Genomic DNA, 17769 nt, shown 5'->3' with positions numbered 1-17769 from the left:
GGCTGGGAAAGAAATCAGGAAAAAAACACCTTTCACGATAGCCACAAATAATATCAAATAACTTGTTGTAACTCAAAACAAACAAGTAAACAACCTATATGACAAGAACTTCAAGTCTTTGAAGAAAGGAATTGAAGAAGACATCAGAAAAAGGAAAGATCTCCCATGCTCATGGATCAATAGTATTAACATAATAAAAATGGCCCTCTTGCTGAAAGCAATCTACAGATTCAATGCAATTCCCACCAAAATTCCAACACAATTCTTTACAAACCTTGAAATAACAATACTAAACTTTATATGGAAAAACAATAAATCCAGGACAAATAAAACAATCCTGTACAATAAAAGATCTTCTGGAGGTGTCACCATCCCTGATCTCGAGCTATACTACAAAGCAATAGTAATAAAAAAAAAAAAAACTAATGGTATTGGTACAAAAACAAATAGGTTGATCAATGCAATCAAATTGAAGATGCAGAAGTAAATCCACACACTTATGGATGTTTGATTTTTGACAAAGAAGCCCAAATTACACAATGTAAAAAAGAAAACATCTTCAACAAATAGTGCTAGTCTAACTGGGTGATGTCTGCATGTAGAAAAATGCAAATAGATCCTTATCTATCACCCGCCCCAAAACTCAAGAAACCAGATTCTTAATTTAAAATACTTTCAGCTAGCTGACATAGGCATGGTAGCACTACCTTTAATTTCAGCACTTATAAGGCAGAGGCAGACAGAACTCTCTGTAAGTTTAAGACTAACCTGGTCTACATAGTGAGTTCCAAAACAGCCAGGACTAGGTAGAGAGATCTTACCTCAAAAATAAAAAAACATCACATGAACATCCCTGATAGACTTTGCTTCCCTCTGAAACATCACAAGCCAAGCCTATGTTGTCTGCACTCTTAGACTTCTCTTTCAGATTGCCAATAGATCAATAAACCCTGAGCACTTGTGTCCAAACAGTCCACAGTCCTCCATCCCCCCAAACCAACCTGTCAGGTCCAGCAGTAACACCCCCACATCCCTGGTACCTTTTTCTGCCTTGGTTTTCTATCACTATGATAAAATACTTGACTAAAAGAAACTTGAAATGTAACCTTAGTGGTTACAGCCCATTGACCAGGAAAGCACTCAAAGTAACAACCTAGAGTCAGGAACTGACACAGAGACCTTGGAGGGATTCTGCTCACTGGCTTGCTTTCCATGGCTTGCTCAACTTGCTTTTCTTACACCACAGAATGGGCTGAGCCCTCCCACATCAATCATCAACCGGGAAAATGCCCCACATGGAGAGATGGCTCAGCAGTTAAGAGTAATAGCTACACTCTTAGAGGACCCAGGTTCTATGCCCAACATCCACCTGGCAGCTAACAGCCATTTTTAACTCCAGTTTTGGAGGGAATCATACATACACAATCTGGTGTATACAGACATAATGCAGGCAAAACACTCATACACATATTTTTTTTAAAGCACTTCGAAAATTCTCCCACAGACTCGTCTTCAGGCCAATATAACAGAGTTGACTTCCTTCTCCCCAAGTGACTCTAGTTGACAAAAAGTTAATGTGTGCTCACATGTTGTGATGCTCCAGATGGTTATCTCCACACTAACTCTGTGTCTTGTTGCTGTATGCTGATAGTCTTTTTAAGAAATCGTTAGTTTTTTGTTGGGGTATTCTACCATAGCAACCAGAAAAGTAACCAAAAAAGAAAAAATGAAACCAAAACACCAGAATTAGAGCCAGGTTCTGTGTTTGCCACAGAGCTGAGAGATTTAAACCTGAATGGAAATGTATTTATAGTAATGATTTTTCTTTTTTCTTTTTTCTTTTAAAGATTTATTTATTGTTTATATGTTAAGTACACTGTACTGTAGCTGTCTTCAGATATACCAGAAGAGGGTGCCAGATCTCATTACGGATGGTTGTAAACCACCATGTGGTTGCTGGGGTTTGAACTCAGGACCTTCAGAACTGCAGTTAGTGCTCTTACCCACCCAGCCATCCCTCCAGCCCATGATTTTTCTTTACATTTTTAAAATTATGTGCATATGTGTGTATGTCTATATGGGAGTGTGTGCACATGGATGCAGTTGGCAGAAGCTAGAAGAGGGCATTGGAACTGGAGTTACAGGCAGTTGTGTGTCACAGGATAATGTATACTGAAACTCACCACTCCAAGAGTAGCAACTATTCTTAACCCTGGAGGAACCTCTCCAGCCCCTGGTAACACTGTGTCTGTATCTAAGGAGAACCAGGCACCTGGATTCCATTAATGCTCCACTGTGTCTCCTAAACCTGAATGAAAAGCCAAGTTTCATTATTGATGTTTCTGTTTATCTGTAGTGTAACTTCTCTTCCTTCTCTTCCTGTGGTTCCTGGCAATGCTGACTTTCAAGTCCAGCCACAGGAGGCCCCAAGGCGGTTACTGATTCTTTACATGTGGCCAGATTTTGCTCAGCTCTTGGGCTTGGGCTTGTCATCCATGGCTTGTAGGCCTGTGGTCTCATTTTCTTGCAGGATTCAGGTACCACAGACATGGCAGGGCATGGTCATACCTCTCCTAACAAGTGTTATTTAGGATGAAGGGTGGACAGACTCTTCCTCATCGCATCAATCTTGGAGTGTTCTAATGTGAGAGCTTCAAACTCAGACTTGACCAAACCTGGATGAGCATATAATTTTTATCTTCTCTTTTATTTTCCAAGGCATTTGGCTGTTTTATCTAAATTTTAAGTTTGTTACCGTGAAGTTCATAGTTACCTCAGTACAGAAACACAGCTCCCACCCCTGAGGGACAAGAGAGAGTTTATTCTGGGGCCACATGTGAGTGGCCGTGGACAGGGATTATAGATTTAGATTAACTCAAATTCCATTTTCAGCTATGGGACACAGTTGCATGAAATATTGCTGTAAAGTTGCAAAACAAAGTCATAAAGTGAGGTGTTTGCAAAATACATTGGTTGGGCCACAGGTGACAGCAAAACAGGAAGACTGCCACAGGTTTCAGATGTCACCTGATGGCATTTTTAGATTTAGATTGATGGAGGCTAGTAGTCCACTAAGAACAAATTTTTAGAGCCTTGATAATCTCAAGGATGTTAGGTCCAACCCAATTGGGCAAAACATGGCATTCATAGGTCTAAAAACAGCCCAAGATAATTATGCTCCAGTCTGCAACTTTTTAACTCTCCATATTTAGTCATTTGGCCTTGTAGAATATTTAACACAGGTACAGTGTCTCTCTTCTCTCTCTTCTCTCTTCTCTCTTCTTCTCGCTTCTCTCTCCCTTCTGGAAACTTTAATTCACATCTTAGTTTTTAAGAATCTAAGGAATTCTCTTGTCCTGTTATTTTTATGTCTTTATCATTTAAAAAATATCTTTTATAGTTTCTTTTAATTATGTCTTTGGGTCAGTATGTGTCCATGAATGCAAGTTCCAGCAGAGGCCACACTGACGTATCAGACCTCATGTATCAGATCGTGAGCCACCTGACATGTATGGGGACTGGGAACTGAACTTAGGTCCTTTTGAAGAGCAATATGTGCTCTTAACTGCTGAGTTATCTCTCCACCCACTTTATCTTTTTAATCAATAAATATCGCAAATGAATTATTAACTTTACTGTCTTAAGCCTTTGACTTGGTCAATCGGACTTACTGTATTGACAATGTTTCATGGGCTTGAGAGATGGCTCGGTATTAAGAACACCAGCTGTTCTTCCAAAGAACCCAGGGTTCAACTCCCAGCACCTACATGGTAGTTCACTACTGTCTGTAATTCCAGTTCCAGAGGATCTGACACACTCACACAGACATGCATGCAAGAGAACACCAATGGACATAAAATACAAATAAATAAGTAATTTTTTAAAATAAGAAAATAGTTCACTAATGTCTGTCACCTTTTCTCTAATAGTTTCTTTGAGTTTACATTTACTGTGCTGAGATATATTTTTAAATCATTGTGGGGTTTTTTTGGTGGGTTTTTTTTTTTTTTTTTTTTGGTTTGGATTTGATTTCTTAAGACAATGTCTTTTATATATTTCACATGTCCTGGAATTCCTGTAGCCAAGGATGTATGTCCTATTTTCCAGCCAATCCACGTGTTAGGATTACAGGCGTGTGACATCACAGTCAGCTTTGAATCAATGTTTTTACCCTTTATTATTCTTTCTTTCTTTTGTTTCTTTCTTTCTTCTTTTTTTGTATGTTTGTTTTTTCCAAGACAGGGTTTCTCTGTGTAGCCCTGGCTGTCCTGAAACTCACTTTGTAGACCAGGCTGATCTCAAACCCAGAGATCCACCCACCTCTGTCTCTCGAGTGCTGGGACTAAAGGTGTGTGTCACCACACACTCAGGTCAGCCTGTATGATTTTCCGACAGGTACATTCATTTATATCTGGAGATTTCTTTATAGTCACAGCTTTAACTATATCACACCAGATTTGGACTTCGATGTTTTAGTTGTCTTGGGGTAAACAGACAAGCAAAGTTATATCTTGATTTTTTTTCTGCCCCACAGATCATTAAGAAGTACTCGTGTTAATCTATACATATTCAGGAGTTTTCTGTTATTTTTATATCAATTTCTGACTTAATTGCTCTGTGATCAGGAGAGTTTTTCTGACTCTCAAACCCTTTGAAATTGGCTGAGAGTTTCTTTAAGATCAACTTTCATGACTCTTCTAGAATAATGATGAATGTATTAGTGTTGAACAGAGTGAGGCTCTGCTGGCCACGGCTGTCCCACTGACCTTTTTGTTCATCCATCCGTTACTGAAAGCCAAGCACTAACCCTGTGACCACACATTTAATGATTTCTCCTTGTTTGATAACCTCTGTTCTGTGCATTTTGAGGCATTATTATTTGAGCATCTTTACTGACTTGCTTTCCTTGCACACTTTCCTACGCACCCCTACACTTTCCATGCACCCCTACACCTTCCTATGTACCCCTACACTTTCCATGCACCCCACACCTTTCTATGCCTGCCTACACCCTCCTATGCACCCCTACACCTTCCTATGCACCTCAATGCCTTCATATGCACCCCCACACCTTCCATGCGCTCCTATATATTCCTATGCACCCCTACACTTTCCATGCACCCCACGCCTTTCTATGCATGCCTACACCCTCCTATGCACCCCTACACCTTCCACTGCACCCCTACACCTTCCATGAACCACTATACACTCCTATGCACCCCTACACTTTGCTATGCACCCCTGTTCCCTATTCTGGCCCCCATCTTTGTAGAGGACTTTTTCTAGCTCTGGCCTAGGCTTGTCTAATGGAATCCTTCAGTCTATAGGTTTTGCGTCCAAGCAGTGTATTTGTAAATATTGTTCCCAGTCAATGGTTTGGCTTTTCATTTTTTTATAATTTTTGTGCATGCTATGTACATCTGTGTACACATTTGTATACACACACACACACACACACACACACACACACACACACACACGAAGACCAGAGGTCAACCTTGGATATCATTCCTCAGGAGCCATCCACTTGTTTTAAGACAGGGTCTCTCAAGACCTGGGGCTTGATAGGCTAGACAGGCTGGCCAACAAACCCCAAGGCTCCTCCTGTCTCCACCTTCCCAGTGCTGGAAGTCCACAGACACCATGCACAGCTTTACACACCTGTGTTGGTGACAGGATTCATGTTCTTCTTCTTGCAAGGGAAGCACTGTGTCTTAGTTAGGGTTGTCTCATTGTGAAGAGACACAATGACCACAGAAACTCTTATAAAGGGAAATATCAGTCAGGGCTGGCTCATAGTTCAGAGGTTAAATCCATTGTCATGGTGGGAAGCATGGCTGCACACAGGCAGGCATGATCCTGGAGAGGTAGCCGAGAGTTCTACATCTGGAGTGGCAGACATTAGAAAGAGAGGGTAACACTAGGCCTGGCTTGGGTTTTACTGCCAGTGGCACACTTCCTCCAACAAGGCCACACCTCCCCCAACAAGACCTCCCCCATCAAGGCCACACCTCCTAATAGTGCCACTCCCTGTGAGCCTATGGGGGCCATTTTTATTCAAACCACCAAACACTTTACCAATTATTCCACAGCCCCAGTTCCAGAGCATTTTAATCTCAACAGTTCCAACTTTTATTGTTTGTGTGTGTACCATCTGAGAATGTTCTCCTAGGTGAGGTTGAGATGATTTCCTCCTGTGCGTTTTGTTAGAAGCTTTGTGTGGCTTTCACGTGCTTTGGAATAAATCCCGAGCCTCTTGTCACACAGCAGTTAGGGTCTAGAGTGGATTCAGGGTGAGGAGAGCCACAGGAGGAGCAGGTGGGCAGGGTTGGATTGATGCTTCCTGAAGCTCCTCAGTGTCCAGGACATGGCGGGCCCAGGAGCATTGTGGATCAGGCTAGTCTGGAGAGATCTGTACATTTCAGGGAAGCAGTAGCAGCTGTGGAGGGCTTGGGGAGGGAAGGGGAGGCTGTGAGGGGTATGAGGAGAAGAATGCTGGTCAGTCAAAGGCTCCGTGAAGGGAAGACTCAGTGTACACTGCAGGCATGGCCTGTGGGAACCCAGCAGATGGCTGGGGGAGGCCTGGGACACTGCAGTGTTTAATGTGTGCCTGTGGGAACAATTGACATCAAAAGGATGCCAAGAGAGAAGCTGGTGGTGTCGGGAGGGCATCCAGAGTGGAGGAGACATTGGGGGACTTCCTCCAGACAGGAGAGAGGATGGCTACTGAATAAAGTCAAGGACTCGGGTGGAAATAATGGGGATCTGAAATTTCTCTCACCACACATGAGCAGCACATAGAGAGAACCAAGACTACCCGGTGCAGGCCAGGCTTGGTGGCGTGTGCCTTCAGTCCCAGCACTCAGGGGGCAGAAGTAGGAGATCTCTGTGAGTTCAAGGCCAACCTGGTCTACAGAGTGACTTCTAGGACAGCCACGGTGATGGTAGAACCTGTCTCAAAAACACAGAAACAAACAGAGACTAAGCAATGCCAGAGCGGCCTAGGGGTGCTGGGGGGAGGGTGCGTCAAAGACTCGCAAACATAGCAAGGGCAAAGAAGGCTGAGACACCCGGGGAGTGGGCAGAGGCAGGTGGACGAGAGGCCTCCACAGGTGTCTGCTGTCAGGCTGGAGTGACTGTTCTGAGCCACGTGCCCCTCCCTTTGCCTTGATGTCTCTTTCTCTTTTGCAGAGTTAAAACAAGGAATTCCCCAAGATTTGTCTTCTTCCCCCAAATTAGACAGATACAAAATAGCAAGACAGTTAACAGAGAAAGCCATCAAGGTAAGTGTGTTTCAGGGCCCATGGGTAGGGAGTGCCTTTTATAAAAAATGGGAAATTGGCTCAGAATTTCACTTGTGTATTGGCCTGACTGGGTGACTTTCTTCTGTATGGAGATGGTGCCAGTATCAAATTTTGAATTTGTCTGAATCTCCCATGTAGCCCCAACAGCCAGCTCTTCTGTGTGGCCTGTGAATGTATACAGCCATGTTGTGGGTGATGGGCACTCTGTGACTTTCCCACTGAACTGCAGTTTTGTGTGACCCTATGGCCCACAGATCTCCTGTGGGTACCAGAACTTAGTTCCAGGCATCTTCTAAGTATTCTCCTGGATAGGGTCAGATCTTTCAGTGAGACAAGGTTATGTGTCAGTTACCTGGCAACACAAATTGATCTATAGAAAATATCACTACAGTGTCTCTCTCTGTCTGGGATCTCTGTGTTGGGTCCTAGGCTCAGCTTGTCTCTCTGTTCATGTCTGCGTGAGGGGCTCTGTACTTAGCCTGTCTGTGTCTCTGTGACAGAGTCTGGACCCTGGTGGTGACTTGGTTTGCTGACCAAGATCTCAATTATGTCTGGTGTCGAGCTGGCTACACTCACTTCTAAAGCATCTCATCTTCCAGCTGTATGGGAGTCAGATGAATCGCTCCTCTGTGGGGATAGTCTGAGCTTCAAGCCTCTGTTAGGGATACCTGATGACTTTAGGTCCCCAGGAGATTGTCTGTGTATCCATCAGAGCTCATTGATTTAGGGCCTCAGTGACATCTGAAAAATCCTGTCACAGTTTTGTGGTGATGCCAGTAATTTCGGTACGACCTGTCACCTTGCTGGTTAGAGTCCAGGGACAGTGTCCTGCATGTGTGACCCATCAGGGTTTGTACATCTGCTGCAGGACTCCAGTGGCTCTGAGCCATTTCTCCTGCCTGATCCCAGCTGACCCTGCTAGTGACTGAGTACACAGGTCACTGCCTTCTCCAGGTGGCTTCGGGTGCCCACACGAATGTCTGCTTTGTTGTCTATGGCTATATAAAATACTCAAGGCTTTGCACTTTATTAAGAAAAAGAAATGTGCTCACCACCCAGTGTTAGGGACCGAAAGCCAGAGCGTGAGCAGTTCTGTCTGTTTGGCTCTGTCACCGCGTGGCAGATGGCATCATTGCAGGCATGTGTGTAGGAGGAAAAAAATATTTGATAGAGGAGATCAGAGGGAGGTGGGGACTTGGCTCACTCTCATAACTGTTCACCATGTGAGAGCTAGCTCACACTTACCCTGCCTGGGCATGTCCCCACTCCATGCTGGTGACCATGCCTCAAGCCCATGAGCCCAATTGATGACCATTCCTTCCCTGGCCTTCCCCTGGGCTGAGAGGACTGAGGTGGTACAGTTTGGTTCTCCCAGTAGCTGTCACCTGCCTGCTAAGCCACAGGCAGCTAAAAGTGATAAGTCAGGATTCCAGCTGTTTCTGGGCTGGCCCTGCCCCTTCCTCTGTCACCTGGTAGTTTTTCTCTTTCTGCCATTCTAAACTCAGGCACCCACAGATTTTGTAAACAAGAGGCACACTCTCTTGTCTTAGTGTTTCTTTTGTGGTGTTAAAGACACCACAACCAAAAACATCTTAGAGAAGAAAGGGTTTACCTCATGCTACAGGCAGGAACCCGGAGGCAGATAATAAAGCAGAGGCTTACTTCTCAATGGCTTACTTCTATGGTTTTCTCAGCCTGCTTTCATCACAACCCGGGACCCCACTACAGGAGTGCCCCCCCACACACCAGGGGCAGGCACCAGAGCAGTCTGGTGGGGGCATCTTCACAGTTGAGGTTCCTCTTCCCAAATGACTCTAGCTTGTGTTAAATTGATATAAAATTATCAGGACACTTACTTTTCTCTAGAAGACAGCCATACTGGGAGTCCTCAGTTAGTCCCTAGACTCTCAGGCATTGTGTAACTGTGTGTCCCATCTGTATTCCAAATCCAGAAATCCTGAGTAGGGGCTACAGCTGCTCAGGAAGGGCTGATTTTTCAGTGGTTGTGTTTTGGCCCCCTTGAGTGTGTGAATGAGTGTGTAAAAGTGATGCCTCTGTAATCCTGACTCAACGATGAATAAACACAGTGCAGCCACTGTGGGGATTATATGTTTGAGTCTCCACGTGTGTGCAAACACGCTCGCACGCATGCGTGCGCGCGCACACACACACACACATGCACACACGCATGCACACGCAAGCACACACACACGCGCGCACACACGCACACACGCACACACGCACACACACGCACACACACACACACACACGCACACACACACGCACACGCACACGCACACACACGCAAGCACACGCAAGCACACACACACATACACACATGCACATGCACACATGCATGCACACGCAAGCATACACACACACGCGCGCGCACATACGCACACACACACACACGCACACACGCACACACACACACACGCACACACACGCAAGCACACGCAAGCACACACACATACACACACGCACATGCACACACACACGCACACACACACGCGCACACACACACATGCACACACGCATGCACACACAAGCACGCACACACACACATACACACACGCACATGCACACGCAAGCACACACGCACCCTTCTGCATGCTGAGGGTGCCCCTGGGCTCTCTGGTCCATCCTACTTTGGAAAGTCCCCTCAGTCCCCTCACTGCCGAGGACTTCCGGTTAAGACACTGCTGTTTTCAGGAGAAGAAGATTTTCTCCATCTATGGACACTACCCTGTCATCCGTGCCACGCTGCGAAGAAAGGGCTGGGTGGAGAAGAAGTTCAATTTCTTTCCCAAAGCTCTTCAGAACATTGAAGGTCAAGGTAAAGGGCACGTGGGTGGAGTAGCAGACACACCTTGTCCCACGAAGGGTTTTTTTTTTTAATACATGGCCAATAAGTCAGCTATCCTAGGTGTGCTGACGCTACATACCCACTGGTATCTGTCTTCACGTATCCACCACCTTTCCAACCTCACACATCCCAAGCATCCACGCTCCTAATCTGGTACCTGTCACTTTTTGGTGTCCCCATGCCCACACCCTGCCCTAGCCATTCTTCCTCTAGGTCCATCCCCCACCAAGGCATCCATAGGTCAGGCCAGTCCTCCTCAGACTCATGCCTCAAACCTCTACTGCATGCTACCCTGAGGGTCATCTGGTCTTCAGCATCCCCATAGCACACAGCCTAGGTGGGATACTGCACAGGATGCTGGAGGGGAGGCCACGTGTGGCCTCCACAGCCGCTGCCCCAGGGGAAACCTCACGTGGAGCGTTTAGTAGACAAGTGACCATCCCTCCATAGGGGACTCCAGCCCTACACAGAGTCAGCTGAGGTACCTGCGTGCAGTGGCAGCAATGCCTCTCTTATGTTTTGCTTACAGAGAAAAGTGCCGAGACCAAAGAGAATCAAGAAATAGCCTTGGAGAGATTTGATGACATCCACGATGTGATGGTAGGCCCTGTGGCCTGGTGTTGGGGTATACCGTGGCAGAAGCGAGGCTCCTGTAGGAGAACACGGGCCCTGGGGCATCCTGCTTCCCTGCATCCTGCTCCTGTACCCCACACCGACTAGCACAAGTAAAGGCCTGTGTGGCTGTGGACTATGAGGGGCTGAGAGGTGGGGTCAGGGGTCCATGTATTACAGGATGGAGGTAGAGGGGCCTGGCCAGTGATCAGATGGGGTCTCCAGTAACACAGCAGTTGTTCCCCAGTGACCCCTAGCCTGGCTTCTTTGAAGCTCTCCTACATCTTCTATAAAGAAGACAAAAAGGTTAGTCACAGGGTGGAAGTCTTCGCCAGACATGTAATTTAAAAGATCAGATATCCAGAATGTCTGTGCATATCATAAATCAATGTTTGCTTTAAAAACCAAATAAAATGGAGAATTAGCTCACAGGTGGTCAGTCAGTAAACACATTAGGTTTACGGAGTTAATTCCATTTTTGAAGGCAGCTGTGCACTTAGTCTAATTTAGTGGGGAAAAGCTGCCTCCTACAGGTTCCAGGAGAAAGCTTCCTCTGAACCATACTCCTGGATCTCACAGCATCATCACAGTCACCTCCAGTCCCCAGAGAGCACATCTCTAAGTCTCGCCTAGATACCAGGCTGGGAAGAGTTCAAATTCACCTTCAGCCTCAAGCTGAGAAGAGCAGTTGGCTTCTGGGCAGCAGACACCCTGTGTGGTTCGGGTTGTCCTCAGACCAGCATGTGTGGCCCTCAGGAGCCATGTAACCTCAGCTGAGATGGAGCCTTCAGCCAGAATCACCACGGTCTCTGCCCCACCCCAAGCTCTCAGCTAGGTCCCAGCAGGTCAAGACACAGAGCCCTGAATGCTGGATGTTGATAGATGGTTCTTCTTGCCAGTCCAGGTTGGTAAAGAACGAGATACCATACCTCCTCTGGACTATCAAGAGGGATGTTGTAGACTACCACAGCCTGACCTGTGACCAGATGCTAAATCACTATGGGAAGACAGCGTCATTCACGACCAAGGTGGATGGGAGGGCCTGGGCTTAATCTGAGTGGGTGGGCCATCTACAGCCGGGAGAGCCAGAGGGAGTGGTCACAGACATGCTTCTCCCAGAGACATCCCCACCTCCTATCCCACATGCCCACCTGCCCCCTGTCTCTGGGCACTCTCGATGCCATGGGAGACCCCTTCCCAAGAACATGGACTGAATCAAACCAGGGTCCCCAAGTAGGATTCACTTTATGTGAGGCTGCCCACTGAGGTATTTGATGCACTGCTCTCTCGCTCTCTCTTTCTCTCTCTCTCTGGAGATTGGACTCTGCCTGAACATGAGGAGTCTGCCTTGGTACGTCCAAGCCAACCCGAACACCTTCTTCCCACGTTGCTATGGCCTTTGTACTGAGAGCGAGAAGCAGGAATTCTTGGGTGAGTGGCCCATGGCCTTCTGAGGTTTACCGCACATCCCTAGGGCCGGGATATCTCTGGTCCATTTGGTAAGGGCCAGCTTGGAAAGGTGCATAGGCAATGTTGGAAGTTTGGGAGGAGCCACCTGAGGCAGACAGAAGCTGTAGAGCTAAATATTCAGATCTTGGCTCTGAGGGGACACAGCACTGGCTGAGAGCAGTAGCACCTACTTCTGATCTCTGTGTGGATACCGTTCTGCTCAGAGCCTGAGCCTAGGTTTGCAGGACGTGCAGCTATGCTGCTCTGCCTTTGTGCTGAGTTCAAGCAAGATCCCTCAATAGAGGAGAGCTACATTCTAGATGGTCCAGGGTGTCCAGAGAGACCCCTTAGATTCCTCAGAGGATCCTAACAGTGTAGCAAGGGGAATACTAGGAATCTCCTCCAGGTCTCTGAGGGCTTTGGGGGCAGTGACAGCAGAGGACAGTGGGAAAGGGAGGAGAACAGCAGCTGGAGCAGCTGATGGGACTGGGCATGGGCAGGCAGGTGAGCAACAACTGGGGAAGCACCTGGTGAGGGGCGCAGGGAGACCCACAGGGCATGCTCTGCCGCCTCTCTGCTCTGGGTGGGCAGTGGGAGCGAGGCCTTGGTGTCCTTCCAGATGATTTCCGGCGCACAGTGGCTGCCAGCATCCTCAAGTGGGTGGTTCATCACCAGAATTACTGCAACAAAGCCAAGAGCAAGAGTAAGAAGGAGGAGGCCAAGAATGGCGACCCCAGCCCCAAGAAAGGTACACAGCGACGGGGCAGGGACCTGGTGCCTGATGGGGCGCGGAGTCTCTGGTCAACAGGAAAGGACTTTAGCTGGTGAGGTGGGGTGTCCATGGCTGGTGGGCAGGCTGGGCACTGCGGCTTTGGTGGTCCTACAGGCATGGAGAGGGAGACAGTGCTTCTTCTGATTTATCTCTGATTCGAATAGCTTGTCTTCTGTTTTGACAGTCAGCTAAGACCTCGGACACCCTGTTTGCAGAACATATCAGTACCAGGCACCATGATTTCATGATCACACTAAATCCGGTCCCCAAGGTGCAGTGTCTAGCCAGTGGCCACTGCTGTAACCCTCCACATGGCCCCTGGAAATACCGTGTGATATAGCGGCAGTACTGTGATGTGGGCACACAGCAGTCTCCTGGGTTTAAGGGCTTCTGTTGATGATGTCTGCTTTAGTAAAAGTTGTGGGTTTCTTCTTCTTCTTCTTCTTCTTCTTCTTCTTCTTCTTCTTCTTCTTCTTCTTCTTCTTCTTCTTCTTCTTTTTCTCCTTCTCCTTCTCCTTCTTTTCCTCCTCCTCCTCCTCTTCCTCCTCCTCCTCCACCTTTTTCTTTTTCTTCTCATCGTCCTTTTCCTCCTCCTCCTCCTCCTCCTTTTCCTTTTGCTCCTCTCCTCCTCCTTTTCCTCCTCCTCCTCCTCTTTTTTCCTTTAGAACAGTTTTAGGCTAGCAGCAAAATTGAACAGAAGGTATCCTGGTCCACACTGGTCCCTATGCACCCCACTGTCAATGTTCCTACTCCAGAGGGACATTTATTAAAGCTGTTGGAAAGTAAACTTTGGCATGTTCAAATCTTTAAAGGATGTGTTTGAGAAGTAACTTGTGAATAAGGCAGCTTCACGATGCAAGAGGAGGCTTTTGTGAAGTGAATGTCAGTTGGGTGTGACTAAATTTTCTGGGCGGTGGCAGTCAGGATGTGTAACTGAAGTCCCCTGGCCGCTTATGCCAGGCTGAGGTAACTCTTGCAATTCCTGGCCTCTTTTCTCGTCTCCACGGTTTTCCCTTTTTCAGAATGTCTACAGTGGGGACCTCGCAGACTGCAACCTGTTCACACTGGCTTTGTTTACTTAGCAACAGGCTTTGAAGATTCTTCTATGTTTGCTGCTTTGTAGTTAGGGCTGAACAGTTCACCGATGGTGTGTGCTGTTAGTTAGTGTGTGTTATTTATCCCTTCGCCCACAGAAGGACTCTTCTCACAGACAAAACTGCTACAGATCTCTATACACAAATCTGCACAGCTATAAAATTTCAACTTCTTTGAGGAAATAAAGAGGAGTATGGTTGGATGCTATAGCAATATCTCATCAAGCCCTCAGTATCCCTTTTCCAGGATGATTCAACTGCAGATACCAAGGTGCTCATGTTGCGGATTTTAACCATAAGCTAGGTCTGTAGTAGTGTTACACTGTTATTAGGTCTGTAGTAGTGTTACACTGTTATTAGGTCTGTAGTAGTGTTACACTGTTGTGAGGTCTGTAGTAGTGTTACACTGTTATTAGGTCTGTAGTAGTGTTACACTGTTGTTAGCTCTGTAGTAGTGTTACACTGTTGTTAGGTCTGTAGTAGTGTTACACTGTTGTTAGGTCTGTAGTAGTGTTACACTGTTATTAGGTCTGTAGTAGTGTTACACTGTTGTGAGGTCTGTAGTAGTGTTACACTGTTATTAGGTCTGTAGTAGTGTTACACTGTTGTTAGCTCTGTAGTAGTGTTACACTGTTGTTAGCTCTGTAGTAGTGTTACACTGTTGTTAGCTCTGTAGTAGTGTTACACTGTTGTGAGGTCTGTAGTAGTGTTACACTGTTGTTAGGTCTGTAGTAGTGTTACACTGTTATTAGGTCTGTAGTAGTGTTACACTGTTGTGAGGTCTGTAGTAGTGTTACACTGTTATTAGGTCTGTAGTAGTGTTACACTGTTGTTAGCTCTGTAGTAGTGTTACACTGTTGTTAGGTCTGTAGTAGTGTTACACTGTTGTTAGGTCTGTAGTAGTGTTACACTGTTGTGAGGTCTGTAGTAGTGTTACACTGTTGTTAGGTCTGTAGTAGTGTTACACTGTTGTTAGCTCTGTAGTAGTGCTACACTGTTGTTAGCTCTGTAGTAGTGCTACACTGTTATTAGGTCTGTAGTAGTGTTACACTGTTGTTAGGTCTGTAGTAGTGTTGCGCTGTTGTTTAATTTGTGACATATGACATCAAGCATTGTTTCATATGTCATTTGCCAGCGGGACATCTTTTCTTGTGATACGTCTGTTGTTTTTTTTTTAATTGGGTTGCTCCATTTTCTAAGTTCAGCAGCTCTTTGTAAACTTTGGGTATCATCCCTTTATCAGATGTGTGCAGATGTTACCAACCCCTCCCCACTTCAGTCTCTGGATTGTCCTCATTCCATTGAAAATGACTTTCACCCAGCACATGCTTTTGATTTTACAATTTTACGAAGTCAGCTTACCAGCTATTTCTTTCTAGATCAAGCCTTCAGTGTGGAGTCTAAAGCAGACAACAGAAAGCTCAAGGTTCCCTTGGGTGTCCTTCATGTGTCTTCATTTAAGAGTTTTTGTGGCTTCTTTGCTTCCATTTGGATCTAATATCCCTTTGTGGAATTACTTTTGAAGTTGAGATCTGTATCTAGATTTAGTTTGGTTTTGTCATTTTCTTTTAAAGATTTGTTTTTATTTTTTTTAAGTTTGTGTGTGTGTGTACATGTGTGCATAGGTGCATGTGTGCGCACGCGCACACACATGCGTGTGAGTGTGTGCGTGTGTGTGTGTGTGTGTGCGCATGTGTGTGTACAAATGTGTGTGTGTGGGTATGTGTGTGTACAAATGGGTATAGGTGCCCACAGGGGCCAGAGGTGCTGCTCTGATCTGGTGCTGGAGTGACAGGCACTTGTGAGTCTCTTGACGCAGGTGCTGGAAGTCAACCTCTGCTGTTCTTCAAGAGCAGAATAAGCCCTACACCACCCGGCACCACCCATCACTCCATCCCTTGTCCCAGACTGGTGTCCAGCACCGTTAGTTGAGAAGAATTTTTCTTTTTGGAGAGGATATCTTACCTCATCATTTGTTTTGTTCCTTTGTCACATACAAATTGATCAGCACACACATGCACACACACATACACACACACACACACACACACACACACACAAGGTTCCTTGTAAATAGAGTTTTTTTTAGATTTCAAATCCTAGTTGTTCCCTACCTGTGAAAGTGACACACCATACCAACTTATATTTCCAGGATTCTATTGAATCTTTTGTGTTTTTCTTCTAAAGATAATCCTATTATCTGTGACTAAACACAGCTTTGCTCCTTTCCAGTCATGTCTTAGAGCATTTGTTAGTCTGTCTACTTGCTGAAAATCAGAGGCAAGGGGGAAATCTATAATGATGTCCCCTCTCTAGTAATTTGTTTCTTCTCTTTCTTAACTTGGCTAGGGATTAATTTATTGTTTTCTTTTCAAAAATCTAGATTTGGGTATTATTAGGGTTTTTTTTCCTATTGTTTTCCTATTTTCACTTTCTACTCTAATTTTTATATTTTCTTCCATATGAGTTTCTCTTTTCTTTTCCTCTCTTTCTAACTAGTTTTATAAGCAGCCCCTGATATAAATTTCTAAGCATTACTCTAGTGCCATCCCAGAAGTTTTATAAGTTGTAATTTCATTCTCACATAATTGAAATTTTTCTTTTGCTTTTTTTTTCACCGTGTGTATTGTCATTACTACTATTTTTGAGACAGACCCTCACTGGGTAGCCCTGGCTGTCCTGGAGCTCACTAGGTAGACCAGCTGCTTTTCTTGATATCTACTTTTACGCTTATTGTAGTTAGGGGGCATGTTATGTTTTCTGTTCTTTTGAATATTTTGACATGTTTTATGGCCAGACTGAGATCTCTGTTGAGAAGCATGTTTACTAGATGCAATGTCTTAGTCAGGATTTTATTGCTTTGATGAAACACCATGGCCAAAAAGCAAGTTAGGGAGGAAAGGGTTTATTTGGCTTACACTTCCAGGTTATTGGAGGAAGTCAGGACAGGAACTCAAGCAGGGCAGGAACCAGGAGGCAGGAGTTGATGCAGGGGCCATGGAGGGATGCTGCTTACTGGCTTATTCCTCAGGGCTTACCCAGTCTGCTTTCTTACAGACCCCAGGACCACCAGCCGAGTAATGACCACTGACCTGGGCCCTCCCTACTGGTCACTCACTAATTGAGAAAATGCCTTACTGGATCAACTGAGGCTTCTTCCTCTTTGATGACTCTAACTTGTGTCAAGTTGACACACAAAACCAACCAGTCCAAGTAGCATGTAACATCAGTCAGAAGCAGTTGGCAGCTGGTGCTTTTTAGTTATGCTGTCTTTACTGATGTTCTGCCTCCTACGTCACTCCCTCCCTTCCCAGACTAGCCTTGAGTTCATCTGGATCTGATCACTTGTATCTTCCCTCTCCTTTTTTTTTTTTTTAATTTTTTCTTTTCCACCCCCCACCCCCAGCTGTCTAGTAAGGCATGCTGCAGCCCTGAGGATTACACAGCTAACCAGGGCGGAGTCTCAGCCTGTTGGCCACATTCTTGAGACCCCTTGAAGTCTGCTTTCAGTCTGTACTTTCCGAAACTCAACACTGGTCTTGAGTCACAGGTTGAGAAGGATGAGACACTGTGTAAGGATTCAGGTGCCAGGACCTACCAACAACCTCTGTGTGGTCTAAGAAGCTCTGTAGAAATGGGAATTAGCAATCATAGCAGTTCAAAGGGCTCACG

General features: G+C 45.7%; 1 protein-coding gene across 1 annotated transcript in view; it reads left to right on the top strand.

The window, feature by feature from the left end:
• Positions 1-17769, top strand: part of Ttll8 (tubulin tyrosine ligase like 8) — a 40078-nt gene that overhangs the window by 10682 nt on the left and 11627 nt on the right. Inside the window, 6 exon segments of the mRNA XM_052161168.1 lie at positions 7192-7283; positions 10017-10140; positions 10700-10770; positions 11682-11810; positions 12099-12213; positions 12851-12979. Coding sequence (XP_052017128.1) covers positions 7192-7283; positions 10017-10140; positions 10700-10770; positions 11682-11810; positions 12099-12213; positions 12851-12979 — 660 coding nt within the window.

This window comes from Apodemus sylvaticus, chromosome 17 (assembly GCF_947179515.1).
Source record: "Apodemus sylvaticus chromosome 17, mApoSyl1.1, whole genome shotgun sequence".
In the NCBI taxonomy this organism is placed as follows: domain Eukaryota; kingdom Metazoa; phylum Chordata; class Mammalia; order Rodentia; family Muridae; genus Apodemus; species Apodemus sylvaticus.
The sequence above is the reverse complement of the archived record's forward strand: the minus strand, read 5'-3'. Positions and strand labels throughout refer to the sequence as shown.